Source organism: Podarcis erhardii, assembly GCF_964252035.2.
Source record: "Podarcis erhardii genome assembly, chromosome: 15".
NCBI lineage: Eukaryota > Metazoa > Chordata > Lepidosauria > Squamata > Lacertidae > Podarcis > Podarcis erhardii.
In genome coordinates, this window is record NC_138505.1 from 26,790,032 (window position 1) to 26,812,136 (window position 22,105).

The 22,105-nt window shown below is 46.5% G+C and overlaps 1 protein-coding gene across 4 annotated transcripts in view; it reads left to right on the plus strand.

Annotated features, from left to right (window-relative positions):
- The first annotated feature begins 1,617 nt into the window (after positions 1–1,617).
- Positions 1,618–22,105, plus strand: part of LIMK2 (LIM domain kinase 2) — a 49,401-nt gene continuing 28,913 nt past the window's right edge. For 2 of the 4 annotated variants that reach the window (XM_081841895.1, XM_081841897.1), the window contains exons 1-2: positions 1,618–1,829; positions 8,250–8,349. In XM_081841895.1, the coding sequence (XP_081698021.1) occupies positions 1,787–1,829; positions 8,250–8,349 (143 nt within the window). In that variant the 5' untranslated portion in view covers positions 1,618–1,786. Of the gene's footprint in view, positions 1,830–8,249; positions 8,350–19,925; positions 20,298–22,105 lie in introns of those variants that run through there. The other 2 variants (XM_081841898.1, XM_081841896.1) reach the window with 2 other exon arrangements.

Consider the following 22,105-nt stretch of genomic DNA (forward strand, 5'->3'; position numbering starts at 1 on the left):
AGCACACCATGATTTTTCCCCCTTATTATAATAGCAGTTTTGGAATGTTATTATTTGATTTATATTTTGCTATAAGCTTCTAAGTGGTTTACAAAATATAAAAACCAGTTATACTGTTAAAATACAGACAAACATAATTAAAAATAAACAAACAATCCCATTAGAACAATTAAAAAGGGGGTCCACATTCACACCATACATTGGAAGCACTTTAAACTGCCGCAAAGAATCCTGAGAGCTGGAGTTTTTTTAAGGGTGCTCTGAGTTGTTGGGAGAATTCCCCACCCCACTACAATTCTCTTGAGTTCGTAGAGCAGAGGGATTGACTTTGTTAAACCACTCTTGAAATTACAGCTCTGGGGAAGAATATAGTATTCTAAGAACTCTGATATCCCAGGATTCTTGGGGGGAAAGCTTGATTAAGTGTTATTGTTCTGCTTTAAATGTATGGTGTGAATGTTCCCTGACTTCTTCCTCTTTGAGGTGACTTCCTCACATTATGTACATTCAACATGCATTTTAAAGCACATGGCTTTCCGTTGAGAATGATAGGAACCGTAGTTTGTTAAAGGTACTGAGGGTTTAGGAGACCCCCCTATTCCCCTGAAAACTACAATACCCAGAGTTCCCTGGGAAGAAGGATTGCCGGCTAGACTGCTAGGAAGGGGAAATAGCAGGGCTCCCCTAATAACTTGCAGCACCTGTAACAAATTAAACTTCTCAGGATTCTTTGGAGAAAGTTATTGTTCAAAGTTATTGTTCAAAGGACGCGGGTGGTGCTGTGGGTTAAAGCACAGAGCCTAGGGCTTGCCGATCAGAAGGTCGGCAGTTCGAATCCCCGCGACGGGGTGAGCTCCCATTGCTCGGTCCCTGCTCCTGCCAACCTAGCAGTTTGAAAGCACATCAAAGTGTAAGTAGATAAATAGGTACCGCTCTGACGGGAAGGTAAATGTTTCTGTGCGCTGCTCTGGTTCACCAGTCATGCTGGCCACATGACCCGGAAGCTGTACGCCGGCTCCCTCGGCCAATAAAGTGAGATGAGCACCGCAACCCCAGAGTCGGGGTCGGGGGTCCCTTTACCTTTACCTATTGTTCAAAGTGGTATCATGGCGCTTTAAATTTATGGTGCAAATGGGGCCTGGGATAAAAGGATGCTACAAAAGGGGGGTAAAGGGATGCAACATTGGCGTAACGCCCTTGTTAGGCCACCCTAAATACCACAAGAAAATACTGTGCAAGCTTGAGCTTTTCCCGGAATTCTTCCTTAGGCAACCATTCATCGTACAACCGCCCCACCTCCTGCCCTGCTCTCCCCCGACCCCCGCCCTTCCTGGGAAACTTAGCGATGACATCACCGGACGGATCCTCTTGCACGTGCAGCGGCTAAGTGGGCAGGATCGGATGGCTCTGATTGGTCCCCGGCAGGGGGCGGGCGTTAGAAATGAGCCAGCGGGTTAGCGAGCGAAGACAGAACTGGGGCGGGCGGCCACGGCCCAGTCCGGCGCTCCTATTGGTTAGAAATGATAGCCGGGGGAGGGCGGGGAAGTCAGCTGAGGCAAGCGATTGGTCGCTGCGGGGGAAAGAGGCGGGGCCCTGCTCCGCCGGGGGGAGGGGGCGGGGTGCCGCCTGAAGGTCCAGGTGCGTCGTCGTCGTCGTCGGTGTCCTCGCTGAGGCGGAGGGAGATGTGGCCCACCCCGCGCTCCGTAGGGGCCGGATAACGTCACCCTTGCTTGCTCGGCTGGGCTTCGCTGAGGGGAAGCTTGGAGGAGGTTGTCCGGCCGGGGCGATGGACGGGGGGCTCGTAGCCGCGGCGGCAGCAGCAGCAACGGGTAAGAGAAGCCAGTTGCTGAGGAGCCCGGCCTTTCCCTGGCGCGCCCGCGCTGCCTCATCCTGGCCGGGGTGGGCGGGGCCGGAGCCTCGTTGCCGGGCAACGGGGAGGGAAAGGGCGGAGGTGAGCAGGGGCGGGGCGGGGTGGGCGGGGCCTCTGGATCCCAGCGCCCTGTTTCCATCGAAGGACAGCCAGGTGTTCCTAGTAAGCGAGCATGGCAGGAAGGCAGGCAAGGCCTCCACCGACCTGCTGGTCTTTTTGCTTGGGCTGGATCGTGTGAACCGGGGGGGGGGGCGGTCGAGCTCTTCCCCTCTCCTGCTACTTTTGCAGGGGTACAAAAGAGGGTACAAACAGCAAGTTATTTAAATAAATGATTGTGTTTACGTTGGGTTTTTTAAAAGCTAGGAGTTTTGTCCAACAGTGGTACCTCAGGTTACATACGCTTCAGGTTACAGACTCCGCAAACCCAGAAATAGTGCTTCAGGTTAAGAACTTTGCTTTAGGATGAGAACAGAAATTGTGCTCCGGTGGCGGCAGCGGGAGGCCCCATTAGCTAAAGTGATGCTTCAGGTTAAGAACAGACCTCCGGAACGAATTAAGTATTTAACCCGAGGTACCACTGTACATTGAATACCACAATTCAACATGTTTAAAGTAAATCGCTTCTCCCAGAGAATGCTGGGAACTGTAGTTCTGTGAGGGTGAAACTACAGTTCCCAGGATTGTGTACGGTGTGGCTGTGCCCTGAGTCCTATTCAAAGTAGACTCCTTGACATCTGTGCACATGAGTAACTGAAGCCCATTGGATCCGTTGGCTTTGCTCTGAGTTTGACTTAGTTGCTTTCAATTGAAGGTTATTTTGGATGTATGCTTAATCTTGAGAATTTCCAAAGCTGCATGTAGTTTTTATTGGACAGCATCCATGCAGGCCTCTATAGCTGCTCCCAAGCAGAGGTGTGAAAGGGTGACAGTTGCTTCTTATTTCTGCCTGCCTGTGATAAATTTTATACTAGGTTAAGCAACAACACCAAAATAGATGCTGAAGACAATTAAAAGGTCTTGGGCTGATCTTTAGTTCACTTACACCTGACTTGTAAATATGCTGGCAGTGTACTTGAATTTAAGTAGCTAAATCTGCAATCCCACTCTATTAAAACAGATGAGTGCTCAGCCATTGACTTTCAAATAGGCATTGGGTTGCATCTCAAATGTCATAGCTCCAGCTCAGCTGGCCTGGGGGTTGTTGCCTCAGTTAATACAGTTTTAGGGCTAGCAAATGTAGACTGCTACTCTCCCTATCTGTGTTTCTGAATGGCTAAACTTATGTGCTTATTATTTCAGTGGTACCTCGGTTTAAGAGCAGTCTGGTTTAAGAACAATTTGGTTTACAAACTCCGCAAAACCAGAAATAGTGTCTTGGTTTGAGAACTTTACCTCGGTTTAAGAAAGGTTTTGGTTTAAGAACGGACTTCCGGAATGGATTAGGTTTGTAAACCGAGGTACCATTGTAAGAAGTTTGTATAATGCCCTTCATCTAAAGATCACAGGGCAGTTCACCTTTTGCATACACACCTTCTGTTACCTTTCTCTGTTGTCATGCTGACCAACATCTCTCACCAGGATGTATTCATTGATGTGACAGAACTGCTTCTCTAGATGGAAGCTGCAATTATTGTTATTACCATCATCCTGGCAGCTCTCTAATTGTGCTTATCTCTAGAATGTAGGTTATCAGGGCTGTGCTACTAGTATTCTGTCAGTTCATCAGATTGTGGTATCATTGGCAACAGCCATGGTGAAGCTGTTGCTTGCAACACTTAAAAGTATTATTTGCTTCAGCCAAGAAGCTTTCAAGCTGCATTCCTAGAAATGGGGCCTTGAGATGAAATATTTCTCAGTGGTGGTGTTGGCCAACTTGGTGTCCTCCAGATGTTTTGGGCTGCAGTCTTCACCAGTCTAATGAGAGCACCAGTCACTGAAGCCAGACTTCCTGAAAATTATTTTTTCCATAAGTGTCCCCTTATAATGAACAGCTGCTGAGGGAAGCTGGTGCAGGCATATGGAGTTGCATGTTGGAACAGATTCAACAGGTCTGCCTATCTCAAGGCTGGGAAACCTGGGGGAGTTGTAGTCCAGCAACATATGGGCAGAGGTTCCCCCATCCTTGGCCTAGCACACCAGACGGACTCCCTGGGACACACCCCAGAATCCTTTGCACTGCAGTCACTGCTACTTTATATGAAAGGAATGTCAGTAAGCAATGGAGAAATGAGGTGGCTGAAACAGAATTATTGTAAATATGTGGATTAGCTTGCTTTTGCAGAGTCATGCAGTGGGTGGCCACATGTTTGAATTGCACTAGGTATGTCTGAAACTAAGAAATTGCCTGCTATTCCCATTTACTGTGTCAGTTGAAATAAGCTTTAACACAGACGTGAGCTGTGGTCCTCCAAAGGTTGGTTAATGAACTCCTACAACTCCCATCATCCCTTACTAGTGGGGCCATGCTGTCTGGGGCACTTGGGAGTCCAACAGGAACATGTGGAGAGCCACAGGTTCCCCCTCCCTTTACCCTAATGGATATTTGATCAGTGATGTTATAGGAGCAAAGGAAGCTGCCTTCTGACTGGGAGTGGCTTTTTGGGGTTTCAGGCAGGGGACAGTCCCAGCTCTACCTGGAGGTGCCATTGGGGAATGAACTTGGGGCCTTCTGCATGCATGTGCTGTCAGGGCATGTTTGTGTGGCATTGCTGCATCCTGCACCTCTTTGGAGGAAGGCATCACCCCTTTGGGAATGTCCTAAGTAGCAGGAATGGGGACCTTAACTATTACCTCTAAGCGGCAGTTCTGCTGCTGATCTTTTAACTTCACAGCTCCAATGAAAAATACTGGATGATTTAAACACAAACTTTCCCCTTACACTCCTCAATCCATGTGGATGGAAGAAGAAAGAAACTGGACCCTAAAAATGAGCTTGGGGAGAGGTGCATTGTGACCACTGGGCACCTAAATATTGCTACATCTCCTGCCATCCAGGCTGTGATAGACCTTAATTCCCAGGCTCCTTAAGGCTATATTTAAGAATATCTGTGAGTGTCTCCCTAATAGCAGGTGTTAAGCTTGTAGTTTCACCACTAGTTTAGCTAAACAGGCAGCAGATCTTTCTGTCATGCTGAATAACTGCTTTCTGGAGGGTTTGTTCTTGCGTAAGAGTATAGGATCTGATAGCCTAGGTAGCTGGTGATATAGAAGTTCCCACATCAACTATGTGTGGTAGGTTAGGCTGAGAGGCAGTGACTGGCCCAAGGTCACCTGGTGAGCTTCATGGAAGAGTAAGGATTTGAACCCTGGTCTCCCAGACTGGTACTCTCTCTCGCTCTCTCCATACTGATTTGCTCTTTTCTTTTCTTTACAAATGTTTTCCATAAATAGGAAGGGTACAGTGGTACCTTGCAAGACGAATGCCTCGCAAGACGAAAAATGCGCAAGACGAAAGAGTTTTCCATTTTTTGAGTCGTTCTGCAAGATGAATTTCCCTATCGTCTTGCAAGTTCTTTGTTTCCTTTTTCTTAAAGCCGCTAAGCTGTTAATAGCCACTAAGCCGTTAATAGCCGTTAATAGCCGCTAAACCGCTAATAGCCGTGCTTCGCAAGACGAAAAAACCGCAAGACGAAGAGACTCGCGGAATGGATTAATTTCGTCTTGCGAGGCACCACTGTATTTGCAAAAAACAGAGAGGAACTGATTAGGGGTGTGGCACTGAACTTGAAAACCATTTCTGCATGAGAAGGCACAGTGAACTTTTTAGATAAGAGGATAGGGCTATTCATGACTACAAGCCACAGTAGCTCTCTCCTAATAATATTTCTTACGTTTCAGTCCCACCCTTCCTCCCAAACGAGCCCAGGGTGGCAAATGAAATTGTTAAAAAAGTACAATTAAAGCAAAAACCTATTTGAAATATTTAAGAAGATTAAAAACATCCACCTCTACAGGCGGTTGTGGGAATCATAAGTGGGGAGACTGCTGGTTTGCTCAAGTTCTTTTTGTGGGCTTCCTTTTGGGGCTTCTGGTTGGCTGCTTTGAAAACAAGATGGGGTGCTGATCTGACAGGCTCTTCTTCCATTCCTAAGAGAAGGTATGGTAACAGCAAAGTAAGATAAACATCTGAAACCCAAGACTAGGCAAAAATCTTTGGGAGGTGGCTCAGTGGTGACTTCATATACAATGGGCAATAAGTTCTTTTCTTGCCTAGTAGCTACACCCCACCCTGTCCTGACTTTGTACAGCAAATTCAGCACTCTGGAGTGACCCTGAACAGATGCAACCTCCCCTTTCTGCCAGGGATTGGAGGGTTCATTTCTCGAGCCCTTTTCTGAGGGTTCAGAAGTCTCACTGGCAAGACATTGGGGTTCCTTTCTGTGTCCTGCCCTGCCCTAGTGCATGAAACCTCCAAATAGGTTTGTGTTAGGAATAATCAACACAGTTCCTATAAAACACTTGGGTGTGCAAAATGCTTCTTGTATTCTCTTGGTAACCCTTCCAACAATCTTGTAGGCCAGTATTGTTATTCCCATGTTGCAGATTGAGACAGCCAAGGCTTGAGAGAGCATGGCTTGTGTTGGCCCATTTAATTAGTTCATCACAGAGATTTGAACAATATCTGTTTATTTAAAATATTTTTTATGTTGCCCTTTTAGCAGAGTTTCCAATGCAGTACACGCACACACAAAATCATATCACATAAAGTAGCATAACATGATAAGTTATACTTTTGTTGCTACTTTAAAAAGCCCATTTAATAAAAAGTGTCTGAGCATCATCTACAAGAAGTTTAAGCAAAAGTTCAGGACTAATGTAGTTCAGTGGCTGGCCATTCAGGGGCTGGCTCTTCACAAAAGAAACTCCTGCCCTCCCACCTCTCTTCTGGGAATCCAGTTCATTCATGTGTGCTGAGTTAGCATTCTGGGGCAAATGCCAGTGTTATTCTGTTGAATGCTTCTGAGTAATCTCCGGAAAGCAGTGAACCTCTTTCTGAGCTCAGGCGGCAGTTTAGGCAAGTGTGGCTGGCTGCTATGTTTGCACAGTAAAAATCTAATTTTTCTCTATAGAGCTTGATGAGGTAGGCAGGGATCTACTATGCAATTTGAAGTAGATTAGTGAGGACCTCTGACTCCCAGTTGCTTAGCAATTTTATTTATTATGTTTATATTCTACCTTAAAGGCTATAAGGCCTTCCAAGGTGGCTCACAATATCAGAATACATGAATAAAATCAATTGTAATGCCAAAATAATGCCCCCCTCTAAATTACACTTCTGACATGAAGAAAGGTCATGGGGTAGCTAGAGTAGATTTTTGTGTGGAAGGCCTGTGAGGTTAGTTCAAAAGCAAATCCCCAGGTTAAGAGTCCTTTAGTCCTAAGTTTGTACATTTTGCATTTGGCTCAAGCTGGTGGGTCTCAGGCTTCCAAGCACATTCCTGCAAGCCTAAAGTCTGCCCACTCCTACTATAGAGACTTGCGTGTGTTGGAAGTTGCATTAGGAATAGGGGTCCACATATTTTGACAGACCTTGGTCACCAGCCGAAATCTGAAGTTCCCCCTCAGCTTTGGCGCCACTTGAAATCTGTTGCTGTCTCAGTACATTTGAGGCCCTGGGTGATTACTTTCCCTATACTTGATCAAAAAAAGTTTGTATGGTTTTCTTCCCTAGCAAATACCACTGGGGGAACCTCTGCACTTTGAATTTTGCTTTTACCTGGCTTTATGATACTGCCACAGGATGTGTTGATGGCTAGTGGCTTAGATGGTTTAAGATGGGGCTAGTCAAATTCAGGGAGGAGGAAGCTGTCAGTGGAGGCTATGAGGTACTTCTCTGCATGTCCCCTTCCAAGAGAAGTTTGGACACTGGGAAGAAGAGAATGGGCCTTTTCAATGGGCCTGCACCACTTGCGGAGCGCCCTCTCCAATAAAACGCGCCTAGCACCTATACAGTTGTCTTTTGGGGTCTAGGTGAAGGTGTTTTCATTCTCCCAGTCATCTGAGCATCTATAAAACAACCACGTTCTTGTTTTATAGCAGACTATTGTAGATAGAACACTTTTAGTGTGCACTATAGTTTTAATGGATATGTTTGCTGTGCATTGTGTTTTGGTATTTTACTCTCTGTTGCTTTGAGACTTCCTTGGTCATGTGTCATGGCAACTAATGTAAATAAATATCTATGGAACCTCCAGCTTCAGATGCACTATGTGTCAGAAGGCCAGCTGCCAGGGAGCCAAGAGTAGGAGCAGGCCTTTATGCCCTGCTTGTGGGCATCTGGCGAGCGACTGTGGGAAGCAGGGCACTGGACTTGATGGGCAGCATAGCCTTTTCTTCCCTCAACTTATGTCCTTAATACGTCTTTTCCCCTTGTGCCTAGGTGAAGAGGAATGGCGGTGCCTGGGATGTGGGGACAGCATTGCAGCCGGCCAGCGACTCTACAGGACTGTTAATGAGGCATGGCACATTTCCTGTTTCCGGTAGGTGAACTCAACCCTGGAACCTTGCCTTTCTTGGAAGCCTGACCCTACTTTCTCAGCATGGGTGGGCTTGATTCCATGAAAGATTATGCCATGATAAAGGTGTTTGGGTTGTATCCAGCTAAGCCATGCTTGAACTTCAATTAGTCAAAAAGTCCATTGACTTTAGGACAGAGGCCACAGTCACACCCTACATTTAAAGCACTATGATACCACTTTAAACAGTAATGGCTTCCCCAAAGAATCCTGGCAACTGCTGTTAAGAGTGCTGAGAATTGTTAGGAGACCCCTGTCCATCCATCAGTCCCCCACTGAGCTACAATTAAATCCTAGAGTGGTTTAACAATCCCTCTTTCCAGGAAACTCTGGGAATTGTAGTTCTGGGAGGGGAATGGGAGTCTCTTAACAACTCTCAGCACCCTGAACAAACTATAGCTCCCAGAATGCTTTGGGAGAAGTCATAATTTTTTTAAGTGGTAACACGGTGCTTTAAAAGTATGGTGTGAATGAGTCCAGAGTCTGTCTACCATATTTTTCGCCCTATAGGATGCACCGTCCCATAAGGCGCACCTAGTTTTTTTGGGGGGGGGGAAATAAAGGGGAAAAAATTATTTTCCCCCCCAGGCACGGGGTGGGGGCGGGGGAGGCCCAAGCTTCCCCCGACCCCAGCCCCCAAACAGGCAGCTCTCTGCAAGCCGTGGGAGCCCAGCGCTGGCTCCCGCTGCTTGCGGAGAGGTCTGCGAAGCCTGGATGCGCTGATCTCAGCGCGCGCAGGCTTCGGCATGCAGGCAACTCTCCGCAAGCAGTGGGAGCGCTCCCGCTGCTTGCGGAGAGGTCCGCGAAGCCTGGAGAGCGAGAGGGGTCTGTGCGCACCGACCCCTCTCGCTCTCCAGGCTTCAGCGAAAGCCTGCATTCGCCCCATAGGACGCACACACATTTCCCCTTCATTTTTGGAGGGGGAAAAGTACGTCCTATAGGGCGAAAAATACGGTACATTCCCTTCATCTTTAAGGGGCTGCTACACACTTTGTTCTTTTTGCTGCAACCTCTCTGGAAACTGTTACAGAAGTTTAGAAGCAGTAGATGACTTCTGGCTCCTGCCTACAGGAGAGTTTGGGTGGCCCGTCCTCCCTGTTTTCCCGTCTAGGAGAAAACATTTCTCTTTTTGAGTTTCCTTTAAGACCTGATCTGTGGATTTATTCATATTTATTCTGCTTCCCCTGTCCCATCTGCTTGCTTTTTTTTTTAGTGTTTACTGTGATTTAATTATGTTATTAATTGAGTTTGTGCTTTTATCTTCTTTTTTGCTTTTTTGTATTTTTGCATCATTCTAAGCCACTTTGATTTAATAGAAAAGTGTGGTCAAAATATTAAAATATTAAAAATGAAACTAAATGCAGCTTGCTGACCACTCAGGTGCGGACAGTGGGCTGACCAAACTGTTCCTTGCTGTTCTGGCAAAACCAGCAATAATTTGGTAGCTTGTTCTCTACCTTCTGCTCACCCTGGTGAATGCTGCTGTCACCCTCTGGGGAGCCCCACCTTCCTTTTCAGCTTGGAGCTGGGAAGAGGGTGGTGACAACAGTTTTATTGAGCTTTGGAAGTTGCAGTGCTTCCCTGTTCTGCTCCAAGCTGGAAAGGACGATGGACCTTCTGAACACCAGAAATGTAAATTATTGGAGAAATTGAAACGCTGCACATCTCTGAGAAGGTGAAAAAGCAAACCGTTGAATTCTCCTGAAATGCATTTGCTCTCACGACTTTCCAGCTACAGTGAGCAAAAATGGATAATGTTGAAAGGAACTATATCTGTGTTTGCTTATGAGTCAGGCACTGGTATGCGCTTTCCCTCCCCCATCTGCTTTTGCCTTTTGCACCTCTAAGGTTTCCTATTGTGAGGGTGATGTTAAAGTTCCCTTGTGTAACTGTAAATTGGAAGGCTGAAAGCAGTCGTAGCCCCTTCTCCAGTTGGTGGGTGTGTAGTCGTCTTCACATGGGAGCCTGTGAGAGCAGAGATGTGATGAGCAGCCCAGATTGTGCTATGGGCTAGATAAATGATGGACTTGGGACCTATGCATCATGCCACCCATAGCTAGTTACTAAAGATAGATATTTTCTTAATTACCAACATAAGCCTGGCAACACTGAAAAATTTCCAGCAGAGATGTAAGGATTATGAAGGAGAAGGTGCCTGCTTAATCTCTATTGATAGAGCTGGGTCTCTGACACTAAAGGCTTGGTTTCTTCTTGCTGTTAAATGAGCCTTGCAAGCTTGGGACATGACCAGCAATGCTCCGGCAGATGATCTCAGTGATCAAGCTGGCATATAAGGGTACGTGATCCCTAACATTCAGGGAGTTGTAAATTTATAATAGATTAACTTTATTTGCAACTGGTGGTGTGATGGATGCTAGGGTCTCCAAACCCTTGGAGCTAAGCAGGCTGGCTTGACTTCCTCCTCCTTGGCCAGTGGTTGAAGTGATATTTTCTGCAGTAATATTTATTTTACAAAGCACCTAGGTGCTGTATAATGATTGTGAAGGCAGAGCATAGTCCCTGTGGCTAGTAGCCATTGGTAGTCTTATCCTCCATGAATTTGTCCAATCCTCTTTTAAAGACATCACTCCCTCCTACGAGAGCAGTTTTCATAGTTTTAACCATGCTTTGCATGCAGAAGTTCTTTCTTTTATCTGTCCTGAATCTTACAACTTCATTGAATCCCCACAACTTCCAGTGTTGCGAGAGAGGGAGGAGAAAAAAATGGCAGTCCTCCTTTCCAACTGTCTGGACTGCTTTGTCCTTTATGTGTAGCCGAAGGAGCCCTTGGAAGGGCTTTGCAGGGGCTGTAGCCGCTGCAGGGGACACTCCTCATGTCTTTTGAGTGGAAATGACTCAATTCCGCCTGTCCTTGACTTCCTTATGGTTGCATCGAGTTCTAACGCACTCTGCAAAAGAAGAAGACCTGGTTGTGTCGGGAAAAGAAAAATCCCTGCCAAGTCCTAGAGCCCAGGGATCCGTGTGCCCTGCAGTTAGACAACATCCCGCTGCCAGCTGCAATCTCTGCTTTCCTTTTTATTCTCTGAAAAGGACTCAGGACACTTCACAGTTTGTGTTCAACAGTTGCAACAGAGAAAATGTTCCCCATCCCGGAAAGCAAAAGCACAACCCTTTTCCTTGCTTGGAGGAGAGCGGCGAATGGGTGGTTGTTTGTTTTAGCACACGGATTCCCCCTTTCCCTCCCTCCCTCTCTATGCTTCTTGCTTGCTTTGAACATTCCCGTGCCAAACTTTTAAGAGGCTGCTGCTGGCAGTGGAAAGCCTTTGGCAGCTCGTAGCTGCAAGTTCCGGCAACTCGAGTGGAGGCTGTTGACAGGCTTCTTGGAGGGATTAGCTGACTTCTTGGCCTGGCGCGGAATCACACTCATATGTTAGCTGCCCCTTCTGCCAGGCTTCTTAGCTCTGTTCCAGAGGGCTGCCCTGCACATTGTTTGTGCCACTTGGGGCCAGACCTCTGTGGTGTGTGAATCCGCCTACGTCAGCCTTCCCCAACCTGACAGCTTCCAGATGTTCAGGACTCCCAAGACCCATTGGCCCCAGCATCAGACAGCCATGCTACCTGGGGGTGATCAGAACTGTAGTCCAAAACATCTGGAGGAGGGCACCAGGGTGGGGAAGGCTGGTCTAAGGATAAAGACAATTCTATGATTCTATGAATTTGGGCCATGGTTTGTTGTCAGCAGACACACCATAGTTAACCTGCCAGGCAGGGTTCACACTCAGTGCTATAAGCCGTGGTTTACTTAACTGCGGCGTAACACTTTGTGCGGTATCTGTACAGAGCCTTGGAATGTAAGGCAGCAGAAGAAAACTTTCCTCTCCCCTCCTTCCCTCTTTGACTGATTCTGGCTGCTACAGGGAGCTCCACCTGATGTGCCCCCAGGGACAGATTGGAACTCCTGCAAGCTAATAATCTGTTGGGTGTGCCTCCTAGGAGCGGTTGCCAAGTGGCAGCGCCCCTGTGTCCCCATGAGCTGTGCTAACAAGCGAGCGCTCACGAGCCGCTTGCAGGTGGAGGAGCAGGAGAAGGTCTGTTTTGCTGAGCTGCTGAGAGCCAAACTCAGTGTGATTAGGCTGCAACTGAACTTCTGTGGTGTGAGATAGGTTGGGGGTGCATAAGGAGGAGAAGTTGTAACCCTGCCTGCTCTTAGTAGGATGCCATGCCCAGAACTAGTTCCTGATGGAAGGAAAAATAACTTTAGACTGAAAAAGCAAATTTGGGGAGGGGTCCACTCACCCTATTCTGCACTCTCTGTTTGGCAGCTGTCCCAAATCTCCTTGATTTGAGGTTTTTACGTGGAGGTTGAATGACCATCTGTCTGGGGTTCTTTAGCTGCAAATCCTGCATTGTAGGGTGTTGGACTAGATTGTCCTTGGGCAGCCTTCCTCAAACTCAGCCCTCCAGATGTTTTGAGACTACAATTCCCATCATCCCTGACCACTGGTACTGCTAGCTAGGAATCATGGGAGTTGTAGGCCAAAAACATCTGGAGGGCTGAGTTTGAGGAAGCCTGCCCTTGGGGGTGCCTTCAAACTCCACAATGCGATGATTCTATCTGGCACCCTCAGGATATTTCTGACTCCCAATGCCCACCCACCTTGCCAATCACAGGTCAGGTTAGGTCTGATGGGAGCTGTAGTCCAACACATCTGGAGGGCACCAGCTTGGGTAAGGCTGAAGCTGGGATACAGCAAACTGGGTCGCTCTGCCTTACAATCTTTTCTCTGCCTTTGTCTTCTGGGGCAGGTGGGCCCTGCCGGCTTGACACCCTTTCAAGATAAGCCCCGGGTGTCCCACGTGAGATGCTTCCTGCCTGTGTTGGGATGTGATTTTTTTTTAAAAAATAATGGGGTAATTGCTCATAATCACTCACTTCAAAAGCTGAACTTCCTGGTGCGTGCATTCTTCTCTTTAACAATGCAAGCGGGTGCAGAGCTCCTGGCTGCCGCCAGCTTGGCCTCTGGGGTGATCTTATTTACGGTTTTAACCTGTGGTGCTCTGGAGGGCTTGGCTCTTGTTGCACTTCCCTGATAGTCTGCTGTCGGTTTCCTGGCCAGCTCTGCCCCTGCCATGAGTGTGTGTGAAGACCTGGTATTATTATTATTATTATTATTATTATTATTATTATTATTATTATTTGGGGGTGGCATTGTTGCCTGCCACGTCTGCCGCTTTGGGTAGGACTGGTCAAGCTAGCTTGCAGGGCACCAGTCTACTGGTTTATTCTGCTGTTCCCTTCACAGTTTTTCTCGCCACAACAGTCAAATCTATCGTCTTTGCCATGAATATAGCAGGGGTGTGTGTGTCTGGCAGCAGTGGGGTGAACGCTGACTTCAAAAACGTCTCCTGCCTGGAAAAAATCTCTGCTTCTGCCTCCCTTTCCTGTCAAATAGCCCCTGCCTCAGTTTAATGGGTCACGCATCCATGCTCCATAGGAATTTAATTATTCCTATGCTCTTTCGCTGATCATTGTTTCTGTTTCTTTTAAAAGGATTTGTCTTTTTGCACATACCCCTTTCCCTAAACAACCCTGGGAATTGCAGTTTACCCCTCAAAGAGCTACAGATCCCAGCACCCTTAAACTATTTTTATGTGAATATTTATATTGGTTTTTGAATTATCGTTATATAATACGTAAACAGCTTGGAGATTTCTTTCTTTTTTATTAGTGAGTGCTATTAAATATATATAAATAAAGAATGTTGATAACCCCCCCATCCCCTCCAGACACACACAAAAGAATTTGTACGTACAGAAGCTTTTCTCTTGTGAGAGAAGGGTAGGGTTCAGTCTAGCCTGTTCCTTGGGCAACAGTTAATGTGTCACCAAAGGAACTGCAAGGAATGTGCCTGGGGTCTCTCTTCTCCTGAGGCATCTGGAGGTGGTCTTTGCATTTTTCAGCTCTTTGCAACTCAATGGCAATAGCTTAGGGGCACATTCCTGACTGCCCTTGGCTCCCCATCCTTAGCTGCCTGGCTAGCTGTGCATTCAAGTGCAGGAACTGCCTCAGCTAGTATAATCACCAATCCTTGGGGCAGGAATTGAGGGGGAAAGGCCTTGCTAGTGTTTCCAGCTTCTTAAACCAAAGGTGCAGGATCTCTACCGTGCTGGAGTTCTGTGCTGTCAAATAGTGTTGTCCCTCCCTGAAAAGAGCTGCAATGAGTTTGCTGGAAGGGCCATAGCTCAGTGGTAGACCATGCAGAAAGTCCCAGATTCAATCCCTAAGATAGAGAGAACTCTATCTTGAAACCCTGGAGAGCCACTGCCGGTCAGAGCTAGATGGACCAAGGTTCTGTCTCCATGTAAGGCAACTTTCTATGTTCACTAAGTTCACAGGGGTGCAGGCTGAAGCCATGCTTAACCAAGGAATCACAGCGACAATGAACAGGTTACCCAGGAGAAGAATCACTGTTTCCGTGTACATTTATCTTGCTTCTTTTAATATGTTTTGGCTGTGTAAACACCATACATTTAAAGCACACTTAAAACACATTCCCCTCCCAGCAAAAAAAGTAAATCACGGGAGCTGTAGTTTATTGCTAACACAACTGCAATTTGCAACACCCTTAACAAACTACAATTCCCAGGATTCTTGGGGAGGGGGGTGCTTTTAAAGTATGCACAACTCCCTTTAGGGCTTCATCCCTGTGAGAGAAACACAACCTAAAGGGAGTTGTGCAGATAATGCAGAACAAATGGGAAGCAAATGTATGCCAGCTTTGCACTCATCCAGTCATGAAAAAAGAGCCTGAGAGCAGAAATGTAAGACCCTATGCAAGACCCAATGATTTAAAAGTGAGTTTATTTAACTGATGATAATCTGAGCACCTTATGAAGCAACGATAAGTGTTTGGAGGCAAAGGGACCTTGAAATGACACCTGTAGAAGCTTCTTAGCTTTACGTTGGTAAAGCTTAATCTTTCTGGAAGTGACTCAGAAATGTTAGAAGATCTATAAGCAGTGTACTAATCAATGTCTAAACAACGAAGAGCTTGTGGCACCTAAAAAAAGGCAAAGTAGGACATGTCGAATCACACTAAATTGATTATTTGTTCTTTATTGGGCAATGAAGTGTTATCTTCCTTGCTTCCTGCTGTGTGTGCAAATTTGTGTATGGAAGCTGCTTTGCAGGTCTCTCTTCAAAAGCAGATCAAGTTTTATGATAAATATATTTCCTGTTTATAGAGAATCTCATGAAGCCAACACTCCAAATGGAATCTCTTAGCAGGGCTTTTAGCTGTCTTCGTTTCTTATAGTTTTCACGCTGGGCTCTTGCAAGTTGGCCTCTCATGCAGAAGTGCTGTTTGCTGTTAATCACACGGCAGGACATCATAAATTTAGATTTGAGGATTATCTATATGGATCTTTTTAGATCAAGTGGGGGCAAATTTCAGTTCATGAAATCAAACACTGGGGCAAATACTCTGTGCTGTTCTTTCTTTGTCCTGCCTACTCCCCCCACCCCAAAAAAGTTGAGGATGTGAAGCCAATAAGGGACTTGCCAATTATTCCGTGGCAGTTTTTGTTCATGGTATGGAACTAATAATCCAAAAGGGGCTGGGATATGAGGAGGGCATGGAAAAGAGGAGTGCATTCCTAGACGCAAACTCACTGCATTGTTTCTGTTTCCAGTGGAGCTCTGTGCAAATGGTCAGGAGGAAAGACTCCCTCTTCCTGAAACAGATGGACTGTGTCAGGATTTATGACCCTGGTGTCACTGACTCTGCACTTTACAGCCGGCTTAAAAGCCCAGCTAAGTGGAAGATCCTGGCAATTTACGGAGGTTATTTTTCCATAAATGTGGCTGGCTGTCATGTGTGTGCGCACACACACATGCCTTGCAATTCAACTCCATTTCTTAGGAAACTTTAGCCACAGGTGTCAACCCAGCACCTAATGTGCTTCTGTTCTCTGCCGCCAAGCCTACCCTTATCCTGAAAGGAAACCTCTTAAAAAATCTGCAGCATCTGGATTTCAACTTCATAGCCCTAATGTGTCAACAGACTCTGCAGCAGCAGGCTTTGGGTGCCAGAGTGCAGCAGGCAGAAGCAACCCCAGCAGAAAGTTCTTCTGTGCAGGCTCCACTGAAATGAATGAAAACAATGGCAACGATGATTTCAGGGGGGGCTTGCGCAGGAGAAATTCCTGGTACATCATAGCCCATGTCACCTCAAGATACTGTTTGGCTTTTCCATCTTGGGCACCCAAATGTTGCCTTGTCAAATATGAAAAGCAATGGGGTTAAACTAGAAGTCATTGTCCTTTACAGTGTTACCTCGGGTTACATACGCTTCAGGTTACAGACTCCGCTAACCCAGAAATATTACCTCAGCTTAAGAACTTTGCTTCAGGATGAGTACAGAAATTGTGCTCAGGCGGCGCAGCGGCAGCAGGAGGCCCCATTAGCTAAAGTGGTGCTTCAGGTTAAGAACACTTTCAGGTTAAGTACAGACCTCCGGAATGAATTAAGTACTTAACCCGAGGTACCACTGTATATTCAACAAGGCAACATTTTCTGGGGAATAACATAATGTAATGCACAACGGGTCAGAGCACTGGGGAACATACATAATCCTTTGTAAATCACTTAAATAATTTTATTTTATTTTATTTTTTTATAATAGATTTTATTAAAATTTTGAAGGTTACAGAAAGAAAAGTAGAAAAAGTTAAACAAACAAAGCACAAAAAAACACAAATCCAACCTTTACATAACTTTATTTCCTTTGCTTATTTCCTTGACCTCCTCACACCTCCCTTTTTTGTATTCTAGTTCAATTAGATATTTCAGCAAGTCCTTTCCATCTTTGTTTTTATCCTAAAAATTTATCTTGATATACTATAATTTTACATTCTCCTCTTTCACTAATTACCAATCCATTTTTACTTAATCCTTTATAACATTTCTGCTAAAACCACATAGCTTCATTCCAACATCCTTCTAACATTCCTTAATTTTACAGTGTTTCTGTAGATAAACTTTAAATTTCTTCCAATCTTCTTCCACCGACTCTTCTCCCTGGTCTCGGATTCTGCCAGTCATTTCCGCCAGTTCCATGTAGTCCATCACCTTCATCTGCCATTCTTCCCGGGTGGGTAAATCTTGTGTCTTCCAATACTTTGCAATAAGTATTCTTGCTGCTGTTGTGGCATACATAAAGAAAGTTCACTTAAATAATTTTAAATCAAGGAAGCAGTATACAGATTTAGTTTTTATAAAACACACATTGAGATTTTCCTGCCTTGCCCTGTCCCAAGGACTTACGGGATGTTGCCATGTATCTCTCTTATCCTTGCATCCTGTCTGAGGCAGGTTGCAAGACTGAGAGCTGTCAGCTTGCCCAAGGCCATTCTGTGGGCATCATGGCATTTGAGCCTGGGGCTCCCTTGTTGAAGCACCATCAGAACAGAAATGTTCACAGGCATGGGTGGTGACATAACTGCATTCACAACTAGATATGCTTCCCCAGTTGCCTTTCCTTTTTGGCTAACGAAGAAGAATGCTTGAACTTGAAGGTTTGTACGATTTTTAAAAAAGAAAAAAACCTGGCATAGCACTAGCCTTGGTTAGTTCTCTCCCTCTGTTCCCTGGAAACTTTGCAAGACGAGGCAGCTTTGAGAAGCATACCTGATTGATCTTTCTCTCCCTCCCAGCGCTAAAATCTGTGTAAGGGGATTGAGCTATGGTTTGTTAGGGAACGACAGGAGGACATTCAAGCCCCGATTGTGGGTTTCCCAGACGTCACCGGCGGGTGAATGTGGGAAGCAAGGTCCTTGAGAGCCAGTGCGGTGCTGTGGTTAGTGTTGGACTAGGACCTGGGAGATCAGGGTTCAAACTTCCATGCAGTCATGTGAAGCTCACTGTGCGACCCTGGGCCAGTCACTAATGCAAATCCTAACCTATCTCACAGTGTAGAATCATAGAGCTGTAGAGCTGGAAGGAATCATGATGATCATCTAGTCCAATCCCCTGCAGTGCAGGGAACCTTTGCCCAACGTGCAGCTTGAACCCACAACCCTGTGGGACCCCCAAGCATAAATCTCCAAAAGTTCAGCAGAAATCCTCCCTTGTTATCACCTGGGATCGGACGTTCAGATAAGGAGGGGAAATATACAGAACCTGTTTCCCTGCTCCTCCAACCCCATGATTCATAACCTTTTCCAGAAGATAGCTATGGTGGATGGTATCAGAGAGGTCAAGGAGTGTTAATGCCTCTGGTCTTCCAGCAAAGGGTAACCGAGGCAGCTCCTGTGCCCAAACCAAGCCTAAATCTCCACTTGAAATGGATCCAGGAAATCATAAAGTGTTGGCAACCACTCCCAGAGCTCCTGGCCTGGGAAGGAAATTTTATCTGCTAAGTGATAACTGTTCACCTCTTCTGTGTCTGAGGCAGATCTCCTTAGGAGCAGGCATGTCACAGCTGGGACCCCACCCCCACCACACACTTTCCCAGACAGGCATTTAACATCTCTGAAGCTCAGCTGGCTCCTGCTACATGCAATAAATCAAAAGGGACAAGGCTGGCACTTGTTGGTCAGCATCCTATCCACCTCCTCAAGCCATAAGAAGTGAAAGTCGTAGCATCAAAGTTGAGGCAGGTGGTGTCCGGACACCTCCTTTGGCTGCTCTGCATTAGCCATGGTATTCAGTGGCAAAAGTGATTGGTCACATCCACACCAACCATTCAGTGCTCATGTGAGGCATGTGGGTCCTCCCCACCAAGAATCCTGGGAGCTGCCGTTTGCCCCCACACTGAGCTGCACCCTTAACAAACTACAACTCCCAGGATTCTTGTGGGGAAACCATATGCTTTAAATATATGGTGTAGATGTGTCTTGCAAGCCTCTGTCAAACCTTTTGGAGCATGCTACTGAAGGATGTGGGTGGCACTATGGGTTAAACCACAGAGCAGTTCGAATCCCCGTGATGGGGTGAGCTCCCATTGTTCGGTCCCAGCTCCTGCCAACCTAGCAGTTCGAAAGCACGAAGTGCAAGTAGATAAATAGGTACCACTCCGGTGGGAAGGTAAACAGCTTTTCCGTGCGCTGCTGTGGTTCACCAGAAGCGGCTTAGTCATACTGGCCACAGGACCCGGAAGCTGTACGCCAGGTCCCTCGGCCAATAAAGCAAAATGAGCACCGCAACCCCAGAGTCATCCACGACTGGACCTAATGGTCAGGGGTCCCTTTACCTTTACCTTTACTGAGGGTTATGTCCCGTTTCCTTGGCTGGGAAAGGTGAAGATGGTGTTGAGGAGCCACTATTGCCACCACAGAGTCAACTTGACAGTGAGCTCTCATTACTGGCTCGATCCTGCAACTTTGGACTGCTGTGGTGGGTTGATTGTTTTTGCGGAGGAGGGAGGTTTGTGCCTTGCAGGTCCGTGGATTCCACCTTTTGTAAATGAGTGTTGTTATCCCCTGCTAATCATGTTAACTATCTACCTCACTCCTGAAAAGAGGAGCTCCTCCTCCTGTTCCCTCCACCCTCTACCCTTGGGCTAGAACTGGAGGAGGAGGAGGAGGAGGAAGCATGACAACAACTGCTTTAGCCTTGGGCGGGCACAAGGCTAATGACACTGCTCTCCCTTGAGGGGCTCCCAGTTGAAACAGCCTCCTCCTAAGGCTGCTGCTCCCCTTGAGACCATGAGAGCCAGGGGAATCCCAGCGGAGAGCAACCCGCCCAGGACCTTGCACTCCCCTGCGCTAGCAGCAGCAGCAGCGAGGCACCCGAATCGGCAGGAGGCAAAGTGAACCCTTTTCCATGGCCGTCTTGGCTGCATGGTAGAAGCCGTCAAACAGGTTTGCATCTGAGCTGGTCTAGCCAGCACTCCGGAGATGGGAAGCTACTTGTCTGCTCCACCTTCCTTCCTTCCAAAGGAGCCCTTTCGGTAAGCCATGCTCAGTATGTGGGCGGTGGGGGGCAGCTTCCTTTCCACCACCCCTCGCCCCACTCCTAGGCTCTTAGGTGTGTTTCTACCCAGTAACCTACCTGCCTGGTAGAAATCTTTCAAGTAGGAGGGCACAGTCTGTATGCTTTCTTATCTGCTTAAGGTGGGGTGAGACGTGATAGCTTGCTAGCAGCGTTTGCAGGTTCATTTGGGTGTGTGTGTGTGTGTTGTGTTTCAACCTACAGCACCTGAAGCCTCACGTCTTGTTTGCCGGTGTGGTGTGTTAAATGATGACAGGAGTCGTCTAACAGAGACCTTGTGGCCATAAAGTTTGCTGGGTGACTTGGGGCCAGTTTAACTCAGAGACTGTAGGAGGGATTCAAGCTGGTGCCATACCTATCGGATTTCAGATGCGTGGATGAGCTGAGTACTGTATAGCTTTTGAGCCGGGTTTCCATAAACCTCTTTCGTTTCCAAAGCAGCCCCATCGCCTCCTGGATTATTGCTTGTTTTAAGCCTGTCTTTCAAGTGAGCACCAGGCGCCAAGCCCTTAACTCCCACCTTGAGGGGTTTGTTCCCCACCAGGAAGCGAGTGAAACTTGTGGCTAGTGGTGAGGCGGGTAAATTGTGTTGGATTCTCATTAAAAAAATAGGGTGCCACAAGGCAGACATGCAAATGATTAGGAAGAACTTGGGGAATCTGCTTTTAGGACTTGATCCCTCCCTGTGAAGTGTGTGTGTTACTTTATATGTTTCATTTTATTCACCTAACAATTTAAATGCCACCTGATTTGTAAACAGAACCCCTAAGCAGTTTGCAAAAAAGCAAACAAATAAAACAAACATTAAAATGGTCAACGGAAAGCAAAGTTAAAAATAGGTATTTTGAAATTTTCAAAATATAATTAAAGCAAACAGTCAAGATACTACAAAACAAATTCCTTCCAGTAGCACCTTAAAGACCAACTAAGTCAGTTCTTGGTATGAGCTTTCGTGTGCATGCACACTTCTTCAGATACACGTGTATCTGAAGAAGTGTGCATGCACACGAAAGCTCATACCAAGAACTGACTTAGTTGGTCTTTAAGGTGCTACTGGAAGTTGGTCTTTAAGGTGCTACTGGAAGGAATTTGTTTTGTTTTGACTATGGCAGACCAACACGGCTACCTATCTGTAACTAGTCAAGATACTGACAGACAGTTTAAAACACATGCCAACATGTCTGGATAGGTTTGCCTGAATGAAAACGTTTTAAGCAGGCACCTAAAGGAATGCACCCGCCTGATGTCACTAGACAGTGAGTTCTAATGGATCGATTTCTTACAGACCTGGAACAAATACTATGGAGCACCTGCAGCAGTGCCAGTTCTGCAAGTCAGAGCAGTCAGGTGGGCATTAGTTTCTCACGCGTGCCCTTACACAGTTAGCATAAAAGTTATCCAGTGTCTGTTAGAATATGCCTCCCATTCCCCTTGTGTGCCTGCTCATCTCCTCCCCCCACTTTAATTGCAGCTGCTTCAGGAATGTGCTTCTGACACAGGACAGACTCAGAAGCATTTATTTCATCACAGGCAAAAGGCCCCCGGTTCCATCTGTATGTAGAAGTGGGAAAGATTCCTGCCTGAAATCCTGGAGAGCTGCTGCCAGTCAGTGTGGACAGTACTGAGCTAGATGGTTCAATGGTCTGACTTGGGATAAGGCAACTTCCTATGACTTTGTAATCTGCAAGAGAGCAAGTACTTAGATTTTTTTTTTTTTTAAACCAATATTAGCCATGAGCTTCTTGAGTGAGGGTGTGGACTTAGGCA